Consider the following 13,568-nt stretch of genomic DNA (forward strand, 5'->3'; position numbering starts at 1 on the left):
CATTGGGTAGCCATAACAGGATCATTTAGAAAATGGGTATGGCAAAAAACACTCAAAAGCCTGTAAATCCTAAACAAAAACTCAGACAACTCACTAAACTGCCTTATGTGCTTAAAGACCCTAAATGCTTGAACCCCGCTAAATGCTGCTTGCAGCTTTAATTAGGGGTTCAAGCACGAAGTGCTGAAACCCTATTGTAATTGTACTGATTTTTATTATTATTATTATTTTTCTTCTCCGCTAAAACGCATCGTGCAGCCCAAACCGTAAGAGCTGGAGCTTTGAAACTTTGCCAGATGGTAGTACAAAAATCGAGGAGAGGTTATCAAATTATGAGCCCGATTGGCCCATAGGTGGCGCTATAGCAACCAAAAGCGCGAAACTGCTCATAACTCCTAGACCGTAAGTCATAGACTCAAGTGTCTTATATCATTGGAAAGCTGGACGCCTGATGAACAAAACGTATATCTCCGATTTTATTTCCGCCATGATAGATTTTCCGCCATTTTGAATTATGTTGAAAACCTACTTTTACGAACTAGTCCCTGGTTTTTCGCCCGATCGGAACCAAACCAGTGCAGAATTGTTCTCTGGTGTCTGAAGATCAATAATTATCGAAAAAATGTTGAAATTTCGATTCACGGTCGCTAGGGGGTGCAAAATTAACGTTGTGGGAGGAGCTTATTTTACTAAAATGGCTATAACTCAAGAAGTAATTCAGTAAACTTCACCAAACTTGGTACACATGTGTAGGAGGTCAATCTGAGGTCACAGTAAAAAAATTGCGTCGATTGGCCACATGGTGGCGCTATAAAACAAAAAAAACTTATAGACGCCTGACCGTTAGTCCGATTGACTTGAAATTTGGTACGCAGTGTCTTGGCCCAAGGGGCCATGTATGTCTAAAAGGACATTGGCGTAACTCAAAAAACATGGCCGCCATTGGCCAATGAAGTTTGAGCAACTATTAGACAAGGTTAACGGAGGCCGATCGGAACGAAACTCGATGGGCATGTTCGACTCATGGCCCAATAGGTCTGTAAGAATTTTGAAAGAAATCGGACACTAGTTGGCGCTAACGAGTTTTATGGCTCTGTAATCACGTGGTGTTACACTTATTGTCACAAAATGCATATCATTTGATAGATCTGCTCATGCTGAACAACTTTGCCTCAAGAACCATTGCTGTCAATCAAACCGTTCATTAAATATTCACGAATATGTCTAAAACCTACTTTTGCGAACTAGTCCTAGGTTTTTTGCCCGATCGGAACCAGACCAGTCTAGGACAATTCTCTGGACTCTCTAGATCAACAATTATCAAAAAAAAGTTTAACTTTTGCATTTGGATGGCTGTAATAGGGTCATTTATAAAATGGGCGTGGCAAAATACACTCAAAAGCCTATAAATCCTAAATGAAAACTCAGAACTTCACAAAAATTGGTGAGAATATGTGACATAACATCCTTAACAAGCATGCAAAATTTCATGGAGATCGGTCCATAGGTGGCGCTATAACTGTTAAAAAGCTTTAAAACCATAGATTTCCTATGGTACATTGTATGTATTGGCTGTAAATGGTATTTTCCATCTATTATTTCAGTGGTTACATGCTTGCTAAATAAAACTTAATAACTTTTGATGCTTTTGTGCTTAAAGGCCTTAACTGCTTGAACCCCGATAAATGCTGCTTGCAGCTTTAATTATTATTATTATTCTGCCGTAAAACGCATCGTGCAGCCTAAACCGTAAGTGCTAGAGACTTGAAACTTGGCCAGAAGGTAGTACAAAAATCGAGGAGAGGTTCAGAGAATATGAGCTAGATTGGCCAATAGGTGGCGCTACAGTGCAAAAAACAAAAAAATGGCATATTTTTGCTTAAATCTCATCAACCCTTTGTCACAGACTCAAGTGTCTTATATCTTTGGAATCCTTGGGTCAAGCCGAACAAAAAAGGCCTCAAGGATTTCATTTCCGGTATGCAAATTTTCCCGCCATTTTGGATTTTGTCCAAAACCTACTTTTGCGAACTAGTCCCTGGTTTTTCGCCCGATCGGAACCAAACCAGTGCAGAAATATTCACAGGAGTCTGAAGATCAATAATTATCGAAAAAAATGTAAAATTTCGATCCACGGTTGCTAAGGAGTATCAAAACGTTTGCAGGAGGCGGAGCTAATTATACAAAAATGGCTATAACTCGTGAACGAAATGAGATATTTTCACCAAACTCGGTACACATATGTAAGAGCTCAAGTTGAGGTCACAGTAAAAAAATCGCGGTGATTGGCCTCATGGTGGCGCTATAATATGAAAAAAACATAAAACAGGCTATAACCACCTGACCGTTAGTCCGATTGACTTGAAAATTGGTATGCAGTGTCTTGGTCCAAGGTGCCATGTATGTCTATGAGGACATTGGTGTATCTCAAAAAACATGGCCGCTATCGGCCAATGAAGTTTGAGCACCTATTAGACAAGGTTAACGGAGGCCGATCAGAATGAAACTCAGTGGGCATGTTCGGCTCAAGCCCCTAGAGGTCTGTAAGAACTTTGAAAGAAATCGGCCACTAGTTGGCGCTAACGAGTTTTATGGCTCTGTAATCACGTGGTGTTACACTTATCGTCACAAAATGCATATCATATGATAGATCTGCTCATGCTGAACAACTTTGCCTCTAGAACCATTGCTGTCAATCAAACAGTTCATTAAATATTCATGAATATGTTAAAAACCTACTTTTGCGAACTAGTCCTAGGTTTTTCGCCCGATCGGAACCAGACCAGTCTAGGACAATTCTCTGGACTCTCTAGATCAATAATTATCAAAAAAAAGTTGAACTTTTGCATTTGGATTGCTGTAATAGGGTCATTTATAAAATGGGCGTGGCAAAATACAATCAAAAGCCTATAAATCCTAAACAAAAACTCAGAACTTCACAAAAATTGGTGAGCATATGTGACATACCATCCTTAACAAGCATGCAAAATTTTATGGAGATTGGACCAAAGGTGGCACTATAACTGTTAAAAAGCTTTAAAACCATATATTTCCTATGGTAAATGGTCTTTTTCATCTATTATGTCAGTAGTTACATGCTTGCTAAATAAATCTTAATAACTTTTGATGCTTTTATGCTTAAAGGCCTTAAAGGCCTTAATTGCTTGAACCCCGATAAATGCTGCTTGCAGCTTTAATTCTAATTACATCTGCTCATCTGAAGCACATCACACAAAGCTGAATTATAAATGAATATTCAGTATTTCAAACAAAACATTCGTGAACATGACAAATTGAAGCTTTTTAATGTTAATAAGCGCATCAGAATAATCTGCATCAGATGTAAGAAGGGCAATAACGGTTTCTCTCCTTCCTTCCCAGCATCCTCTCTGAGTGCTGGTGATTGACAGCAGCCGTCACATGCTAATTAAAGCTAATGCCAATTAATTCCTCTAATGATACAGCAAGACCACACATTAGTGTCATTCAGATACTATCATAGTTTTTATTAGTATTTTGAATTAGTTATTTTTAAAATTAAAAAAGAAAATATAATTTATAGTTACAGTTTTAGTAATTTTGTCGTGTTTTGACATTTTTATTAGTTCTTTTAAACGTAAATTGTTTCAGTTTTAGTTATTTTAGTACATCATGTTAAACTAAAAGTAAATGAAAATAGCTTGTCTGCACAGGACCTTTAAAGGATGTAGTGAGCTTGCGTTCCTGCATATGATGATGCTGAAGATCTTTAGTGCTTCAGTCAGTGATGATCTCACAGTTACTCAGCGGATGCTTCCAGGAACTGAAATCAATAAGCCAATTCTCTTCTGGAAACAAACTCTGCATTATATTATATTATATTATTATTATTCTCCAGTTGTCTCTGTAAAGCTGCTGTGAAGCGCTGTATAAATAAAGGAGAGTTGGCTTGAGGAAGCACTGATGGCCCGGCGCTCTTCATCCCACTCCTCACATGCTTTCCGTTCTCGTTTTCCAGAGCGCTACTTTAATCTCTTTCCCTCTTCATACAGAGTTTTCCATGTTTTGCTTGGATCATCTACATTTAAAGTGCTTTTCCTTTCACAGTTGATTAATCGGAGAGGGAAGGAACGGCAGCTCTTATCGACTGCGGTCAGGAGGAGCCGGGTTTGATTCCTCTCGGCTTTACTGTAGATCCGGCTCTGAATCCCTTTGGAAAACCCGCCTGTGGATTGTTTTTGTTTGTTTTGTCTTTCGCGTCGAGTGATTAATAATGATTGTGTTTGAACGGCTTTATTATCTGCATGTCTTTGTTCAGCAGAGGAAACGGTTTACTGGGATGTCGTTCAGAATTATAATGTCCTGATAATTTACATCATCCGAGATGTTCATGTCTTTCTTTCTTCAGTCAAAAAGAAATTAAGGTTTTTGAGGAAAACATTCCAGGATGTTCCTCCATATAGTGTCTTCAATGGGGTCCAACGGGTCGAAGGTCCAGATGTGAGTTTCAGTGCAGCTTCAAAGTCTCGACACGATCCAGCCGAGGAATAAGAGTCTCATCTAGACAAACCAGTGGACATTTTAGAACAATATAAACATTTATATACTTTTAACCACTAATGCTGGTCTTGCTCTAGCTGTGATGAGACACACATTACGTAATCAGGTTGAAAGGTCAAGCGTGACATAGGCGTAAGAACAGATCTAGTGTTTACAAAGTGAACGTGCAAAGACTGAGTCAAACGCCATTTACAAAAAACTAAATAAAAGTTAAAACAACGATGTCGGACGATTCTGAAGTTGGAGGAGAAAATGAGCTGGAGTTTTTCGCCCTGCTCTACATTTCCGTCTACATCAGATTACCGCCACCTTTCACCCTGATTATGTAATGTGTGTCTCATCACAGCGAGTGCAAGACCAGCATTAGTGGTTAAAAGTATAGAAATGTTTATTTTGTTCTAAAATGTCGGCTGGTTTGTCTAGATAAGACTCTTATTCCTCGGCTGGATCGTGTCGAGACTTTGAAGCTGCACTGAAACTCACATCTGGACCTTCGACCCGTTGGACCCCATTGAAGACACTATATGGAGGAACATCCTGGAATGTTTTCCACTGAAGAAAGAAAGACATGAACATCTCGGATGATGAGGTGGAGAGTAAATTATCAGGAAATGTTCATTCTGAAGTGAACTGCTCCTTTAATGGTTGTATAAAAAGCCAGGATTTTTTTTTTGTTTTGTTTATTTGTAAGGGCTAGAATTGAAGCAATGTGTGTTAGTTGACATCTTGTAGTGTGTAGTAAACGATGGAGCGTTGTATATTCTCAGCCATAAAGTGTTGTTCCAGGTTCATGTTGGAAAAACAGCAGCATCACATGTACGAATACGAAGCGTTGGGAATATAGTCTTAATCTAATGGAGATTAAACTCAACACTACAGGAAACACCTAATAATTGTTTAATAATCGTGCCTTCGCTCAAACGTGTGTTTCATCCTGCCGTCGCCGACTGTGTGTTTGCACACTGAGCTTTAGAAGATGCTCTAGTTTGTCTGTGGAGAATTAGTGTTTGTTACTGGATGTTAATCGGAGAGACAGGCTGTGTGCTTGACACTTCCAACACTCCCAGATACTTAATTGCAAAATGCTGCTTCATTTAATTAGCATCACAGTGAAATAATGTCACTTTTGCTCAACGTGGAACCGGTTTCCCATCAATCCCCATAATCCTCTAGGTCTGTGTTTGTGTTTTCATCCAGGGTCTTACGCCTGTGATCCTGAGGAGATCATGAAGAGCTCATAAACACATGAATGACAGTTCGCAGGAGGAACAATAGCGTCTCTATGCGTCTTCTCTGGCGTCCAGCCACAACATCTCTCAGTGTGTCGGCCCCGGGCCCAGGTGTGTTCTGGGTAATGAGGCATAATATGAGATTCTGGGTGGTCGGCCCGGAACACCGTCTCACACACATTTACTGTAATGCTCTTAATGGTGGAAAGCTTTTAGTGGTGTCTCAGCATTTTACCGCATGTTTACCTCACTGTTGATTACAGCTGGTCACGGATCCCACACGTGACAATAGACGCTTGATTGGTGGAGACGGAGGGATTAAGTGCCTCTAACACGTCCTTAATGACAGAACTCAGCGTTTGTTTGGAGTTTTCTGAAGACGAGCGTGTTTAAACATGAGAAATAGTACATCAGGATCCCTGCAGAAGTGTCTTTCACACCTGTAGATCGTTTGCTTTGTTCCAAAACCGGGACTCAATTTGTTACAATGTTGCATGTTCTTCTTGCAGACTCTGTCCTGCTGACCTGTCGAGAGGAGCATCTGCAGAAACTTACAGCACAAGTCAAGTCAGACGCGAAGATGCCAAAGAAGCGTGTGTGTACATTTAACGAGGATCTTTAAAGAGAGTTCATCAGGTTATTATGCGTAGTAACTCATTGTGGTCTCGCGCTGAATGACACGCACCAGAAGTGTCGCTCAGATCCCGAATTCTCTTCTCTTTGTGCCTGAATGGTCAAATACAGACACAGTTGTCAAATCTCGGGGCGATAGTTTTGGTGTGGATCCGAGCGTGATGTTCATATGCCTAAACAAACCAAACCAAGGGACAAAACACACCATGTTCTGAAAGAAACGCTCCATAAGAGGTGTGAAAACACCCTTTAATTCAGGTTTATATTAAATGGCATGAGAAAATTCTTAATTATCATTTCGAGAGGTCTTAAATTTGGGGACGGTCTGGATTATCTTTAACACTACGATGAAATGAATTAATTCATTTTGATCTAAACACAAAGTGTTGATGTAAACGAAGCTAGTTGATGGATCAGTGATGTGAGTGTCGGGATGAATCCCAGAATCCTTGTCACTGATCAGCATCAGTCAGTGAATTAACGCTCAGATTTCTGTTTCCGACTGTCCTTTCATGATAGCAGGAGCCCGTAGAGAATGGAGCTGGCATGTCAACGCGTTTGGCGGGAGAGTGAGTGCAGATTGAGAGGCGTAACGAGTCGAGCTCATATTGATGTCAACTCTGTTCTGCACGTGATCTGGCATGCTTGTCAGTGAATACACAAAAATAACTACACCGTAAACAAACACTTAGCTAACCCAGAAACAACGTTAATACATCGATATGGATCTATGCGTCGATCAAACGTCTAAAGATACAATGCATTGGTGCCACACGTAAAATATTGATGAACTAACTCAAAAACAAGTCTATAACTAACCCAAAAACAAGTCCTTAACTAACCCACAAACAAGTCCATAACTAACCCACAAACAAGTCCTTAGCTAACCCATAACCAAGTCCTTAGCTAACCCATAAACAAGTCTTTAACTAACCCACAAACAAGTCCATAACTAACCCATAAACAAGTCTATAACTAACCTACAAACAAGTCCATAACTAACCCACAAACAAGTCCATAACTAACCCACAAACAAGTCTTTAACTAACCCACAAACAAGTCCATAACTAACCCATAAACAAGTCCATAACTAACCCACAAACAAGTCCTTAGCTAACCCATAAACAAGTCCTTAGCTAACCCATAAACAAGTCTTTAACTAACCCACAAACAAGTCTTTAACTAACCCACAAACAAGTCCATAACTAACCCACAAACAAGTCTTTAACTAACCCACAAACAAGTCCATAACTAACCCACAAACAAGTCATTAACTAACCCACAAACAAGTCCATAACTAACCCACAAACAAGTCTTTAACTAACCCACAAACAAGTCTATAACTAACCCAAAAACAAGTCCATAACTAACCCACAAACAAGTCATTAACTAACCCACAAACAAGTCCATAACTAACCCACAAACAAGTCTTTAACTAACCCACAAACAAGTCTATAACTAACCCAAAAACAAGTCCATAACTAACCCATAAACAAGTCCTTAACTAACCCACAAACAAGTCATTAACTAACCCACAAACAAGTCCATAACTAACCCACAAACAAGTCTTTAACTAACCCACAAACAAGTCCATAACTAACCCACAAACAAGTCTTTAACTAACCCACAAACAAGTCCATAACTAACCCACAAACAAGTCATTAACTAACCCACAAACAAGTCCATAACTAACCCACAAACAAGTCTTTAACTAACCCACAAACAAGTCTATAACTAACCCAAAAACAAGTCCATAACTAACCCACAAACAAGTCATTAACTAACCCACAAACAAGTCCATAACTAACCCACAAACAAGTCCATAACTAACCCACAAACAAGTCTTTAACTAACCCACAAACAAGTCTATAACTAACCCAAAAACAAGTCCATAACTAACCCATAAACAAGTCCTTAACTAACCCACAAACAAGTCATTAACTAACCCACAAACAAGTCCATAACTAACCCACAAACAAGTCTTTAACTAACCCACAAACAAGTCCATAACTAACCCACAAACAAGTCCTTAACTAACCCACAAACAAGTCATTAACTAACCCACAAACAAGTCCATAACTAACCCATAAACAAGTCTATAACTAACCCAAAAACAAGTCCATAACTAACCCACAAACAAGTCCATAACTAACCCATAAACAAGTCTATAACTAACCCAAAAACAAGTTCATAACTAACCCATAAACAAGTCCATAACTAACCCACAAACAAGTCCTTTCCTTTCCCGCAACTGATAAAATGCTTGTGATGTTTCCTTTGTAAGTAGCTTTGGATGAAAGTACTAAATGAATAGCAAAAGCATATAAACAAACTCCCAGTATCCCAGCATGCATCACTGTGTCCCTGAGCTGATGTGATGACTGCTGACAGGGCTGATGTCATGTGATGAGGGTCTGTAGGATCCGGTCAGAGGTTCTTCACTCACATCTGATGATGATGATGATGATGATGATGATGATGATGACATGTTTTTATTTTTGTGTGTGTGTATGGACACAATCTTCAGCTGTGTCTCACTGCATCATTATTAATGTAAACATATTTAGGTAAGCGCTTGTTTCTGGGTTAGCTAATACATCGATATGGATCTATGCGTCGATCAAACGTCTAACAATACGATGCATTGATGCCACACGTAAAATATCGATATTACCCTTATTATCATACCTTTATTTTGACACTCTGAGTTAGTTAAGCGCTTGTTTTCCTCCCGGTAGTCTGACTGATCCTCTTCGTCTCTCTCAGTCTTCATCATCCAGGGGTCATCTCTCCAGTTCTCCAAAGAGCCGAAGTCTCAGGACGCGTTACACGGGCGCAGTGCGATCCTGCGCTGTGAGGTCAGCGACCCGGAGAACACACACTTCTCGTGGACCCAGGACGGGCGGCACGTGCAGGACTCGACCCGGCGCTTTCAGGAGGGCAGTAACCTGAAGTTCACATCAGTGGATCGACACAACGACACGGGGAACTTCCAGTGCGTGGCGTCCAGCAGCGCCACCGGAGAGACACTCACCTCCAACAACGCCTCCTTCAACATCAAATGTGAGAGAAGGAATCAGTGAAAATTATTATTATTATTTATTTTTTTATACATTGTGTAATATTCAGGAGGATGTGCTGACAGAAAGCAGCGTTTATGATCACCGCTCTGCACCTCTTTATCAACAGCATCATTTCGTGTGGTCTTGCAAACCTGTATTAATACTAGTGTGGAATTTCTCTACAATATTCGCTCATGACAGTAAAATAGGGCATTCTGAGTCAATCTACTGCAGTATTTCCTCTCAATCAGTACAACATGTGGTTAACACCCAGTCATGCTTGGAAAAATAATAATAAATACCGTCATATACCGTGAAATAAGTATAATTTTGAAAAATACCGTGATATTAATTTTTGGTCATACCGCCCAGCACTAGAAGAAAAGTGTGTCACAGGAAGCCTCTGGAAATGAGGTCACGTTTCATAGGATCTCTCTGTCATTGTTGAGTTCTGCTCAAACTCTCTGACTCTCTCTCTCTCTCTCTCTCTCTCTCTCTCTCTCTCGCGTGTCAGATTGCGTCTCGCCCTCAGCCGTGTAATTATTCCTGTCGAGATGATCAGTGTTCCTGCCTTCGCCTTTGATTTTCCTGCCTAAATCTTTTGTAGTTTTCAAACACGTTCAGCTTGATTTCTCTGTTTCACAGCTCAGTTCTCATTCTCTCTGTCCTCTATAGTGTGTATTCAGATTTAAACGAACCAAACAACTTTGTGAATTTTGCCGGGAACACTGACATTCTGGACTCGGACGGCAATTAAATCACAGACTAACCCCCGTTAGTGTCAGTATTACCTTACATCCCCATTACCGTTCGATCAGGGCTTACAGAGCGCAATCACATGACCTGCTTTTCTTTTATCCATTTCATGGTTTCACATAAAAAAAATGTTTTAAAATGACCACACGCCTGCGCACATATATATCCAAACACGCATATCTATAGACTGAACACATGATATGCATGTGCACGTCATCACCGTTGACACAGATTCACGTTTTTGAAGTTTACACAGAGATGATCACGTTTTTCAACATGTTTTAAAGTGTGTGTTCTCGAGCTCCAGACACTGTCGTGTGAATGAACGGCCAGAACACATTACAAGTTTCGGTTTTCAGTAGAACGGTGTCGTGTTAGCGGCCCCTGAGTTAATAACTAATGATCTTCACAACGGAAGTGAATCAATCAAAACTAACTTTATCTGAACAATAACTTTATTCCAGAGCTGCTGTAAAGCCTAATCTCTGCTACTGTAATCTCCTGTTATCACTGTAAAGCTGCTACTGTTAAAGCGCTGTATAAATGAAGGAGACCTGACTGACTCACATGTGTCTATGGTATGTAGTATTCAGCGTATGATTGTGATGGTTATGTGTCTCAGGGCTGGAGAGGGGGCCGGTCAGCATGAAGGATCCCGCCTCAGAGGCGGAGCTAGAGGAGGCTGAGCGAATCGTGTTGCAGTGTCACATTGATGGACATCCACGGTGAGTCAAACATCAGATTAAGCCTTTTCATGAGCTTGTCCTTCAGTCATTCACTTAAGAAAAATTCATACAAAAAAATAAAGTAAAAAATTGCTTGTCCAGGAAAAGTATGATTTTTTTTGTGTGTTGTAAATATAATTTATTCTCAAGCAAAATTCTCATCACTGTTCAGTCAGCTTTGACATAATTAAATCTACATATTTATGACAATTTAATCTTTATAAAGGGCGTTTTTCCCATCTTTTAAACATGTGCTTAATTTTTCATTTTAAATTCTTAAATTTGATCAATAAATTAAATTAGGATAACAAGACACTATAGGGCTGTTACCAATCAAATGCAATAATTTACACTGAAAAATTACAACTGAATTAAATAATGTTATGAATAAATGTTTTTTGAATATATGAAAAAGAAATGTTGGAAAGAATGATACTTTTAAACATGAAACTAAACCACCAGTAGGTGGCGGCAGGTGACCGTCTTAATGAGCGAGTCATTTATTCAAACGATTCGTTCAAACGGCTGATTCGTTCAGGAATGAGGCTGTTGTTTATGAATGAGTCATTGAATCTTTGACTCAAACGGTTCGTTGAAAACGCTGAATCATTCAGTAATGAAACACGGTTGAGTGTTGCTGTGAGATGCGCTGTGGTTCTGCTGGGATCTTTGTTTGGGACTATTTTCGCTGCCGAAATAGAACAAAAACAGTCAATATTGCGTCTAAAATGTAAGTGATTTAATATTAATAACTTGTTTATTGAACTGTCATTAAATCAGTGTCACATTTTGTATTTTTACCACAGTATGTTAGCTGAGTTTCTGTGTGTGTGCTGCGCTCAACAGCAGCACAACCTTGTTTCCATCAGTACATTATATATTATATTATTATGCACTATCAATCGCCGCTTACACTAAATTAATGCAGAATCATTCTCGTGTTTTGGTGATTCCCTACTTATTTTTTGTTCTTGACGTTTTAATCAGGCTAGTTGTCCAGTCGGGCATGAATTAATTTTCACTTGCCTGTTAATGTTGAGCACTAAACGCATCACATGACTGAAGACCAGCTGTGAGTGATGTAGATGCTGATTCTGAAGATGTGTGTGACCCGTACAGGCCGAGCAGTAAATGGTTCAAAGATGGAGAACCGCTGGTCGGGAAGGACCGGAACCTCACGCTGAGCGACCTCAGCCCAGGGGATTCTGGGATTTACTACTGCTGTGCTCGAAACGCAGCAGGACAAGTGTGCAGTAACCACAACATCACGCTCAACATCATCGGTAAGACTATGAGCTTTAACCCCTGTGCGACCCCTTATGGACATGTCTGTATTCTTCAGTTTTGTCTCTTTGATCGCTTTGCCTGTGTTAATGCCGACTGCAGAAATATTGGCACAGGTGTGTATTTTTATTGGAATTTTACGATTTCACCCCCATATCCCTTAATAAATCTATTTTACGCCAGTAACACAAAATAGTTCCTCTCAGGACCTTCAGGACAAAAATGTCCCCATTAAAACCCATTAATATTTAATCTCAGGGCCATTTAACTATAATATGATGCAGTATTTGTTAATAGGCTTTCATTCTGTTGGCAAGGCTTCAACATTTTACCAGATGTGCCATTTTCTCCGGTTTGGCCCATAAAGCACATACTCACTTAATTCCTGTTTTCTGCTTCCGCGTATTATAGAGCCAATCAGAGACATTATGCAGCCATAATTGTGTGTGTGTGTGTGGGTATGCATGTCAGAGTATGGTTTGTATGCGTGTAATAAAAAAAAAATAGTGTGTGTGTGTTTGTATATGTGCTTGAAATATTTACATCACAAACGCAACTGCGGTGAGTTTTGCTGCATCTGACGGGGAACATCTGGTCCTGCAAACACACTCTCTCTGAAAGCTCAGATCTCAGATATCAACCCCAAATCTGGAACACAACTTATTCAGACTTATGGCTTTGATTTTCTAGCAGTTTTAGAGCTCTACATGTTTTATAAAATATACATTTTTAATAAAATAATGTTCATATATTATTTTCATAAACTTAAACCTATAAAACTTTGTTTTACTTTTTAAACTTTAACAAAAATCTTTAAAATGAGACCAAACTAAAGTCTGGCCTCTGACACAGACATGTTTGTCCACTTATCCATGTGTAACTTTTCTTAATTGATGAACAAGTGTTAAGCAGACAGGTTCTTTATTTGGCAGCTTTTAGATCGGATGTGTTTTGTAGATTATATTAGATCAGGGGTTTCCGACCTCTCTGACCCCCATCCTAACATTTAAAAGGCAGCTGCATGTTTTCATGCATAAAGACCAAATTTATACTATGAAAATGAATAGTATAAATAAGCGTGAAATAGTATTAGTATTACATTTTTATTGTTTACATTGTTTTCTTAGATCCCAGGTGTGAAACCCCAGCATTAGAGTGTCAGCGCGAGCAGGGTTAGTTCAGATGAAGATGTTATCTGGTGTATCGCGTGCGGCTGCAGATGCTTTCATGCGCTCTTATGTTTGTCACCTCATGTGTAAAGCAAAGCAGAAATGTATAAAGCGTAACCCAACACCCTGGCCAGCCTTCCCATCAGCCACCTGTGCTGCTCACACACACAC

The 13,568-nt window shown here is 39.6% G+C and overlaps 1 protein-coding gene across 1 annotated transcript in view; it reads left to right on the forward strand.

Annotated features, from left to right (window-relative positions):
• ptk7b (protein tyrosine kinase 7b) overlaps positions 1–13,568 on the forward strand; it is a 96,376-nt gene that overhangs the window by 55,758 nt on the left and 27,050 nt on the right. Inside the window, exons 2-4 of the mRNA XM_084391578.1 lie at positions 9,168–9,464; positions 10,842–10,944; positions 12,064–12,227. Of these exons, the coding sequence (XP_084247704.1) occupies positions 9,168–9,464; positions 10,842–10,944; positions 12,064–12,227 (564 nt within the window). The remainder of the gene's footprint in view (positions 1–9,167; positions 9,465–10,841; positions 10,945–12,063; positions 12,228–13,568) is intronic.

Source organism: Rutilus rutilus (genome assembly GCF_951802725.1).
Source record: "Rutilus rutilus genome assembly, chromosome: 20".
NCBI classification, from domain to species: domain Eukaryota; kingdom Metazoa; phylum Chordata; class Actinopteri; order Cypriniformes; family Leuciscidae; genus Rutilus; species Rutilus rutilus.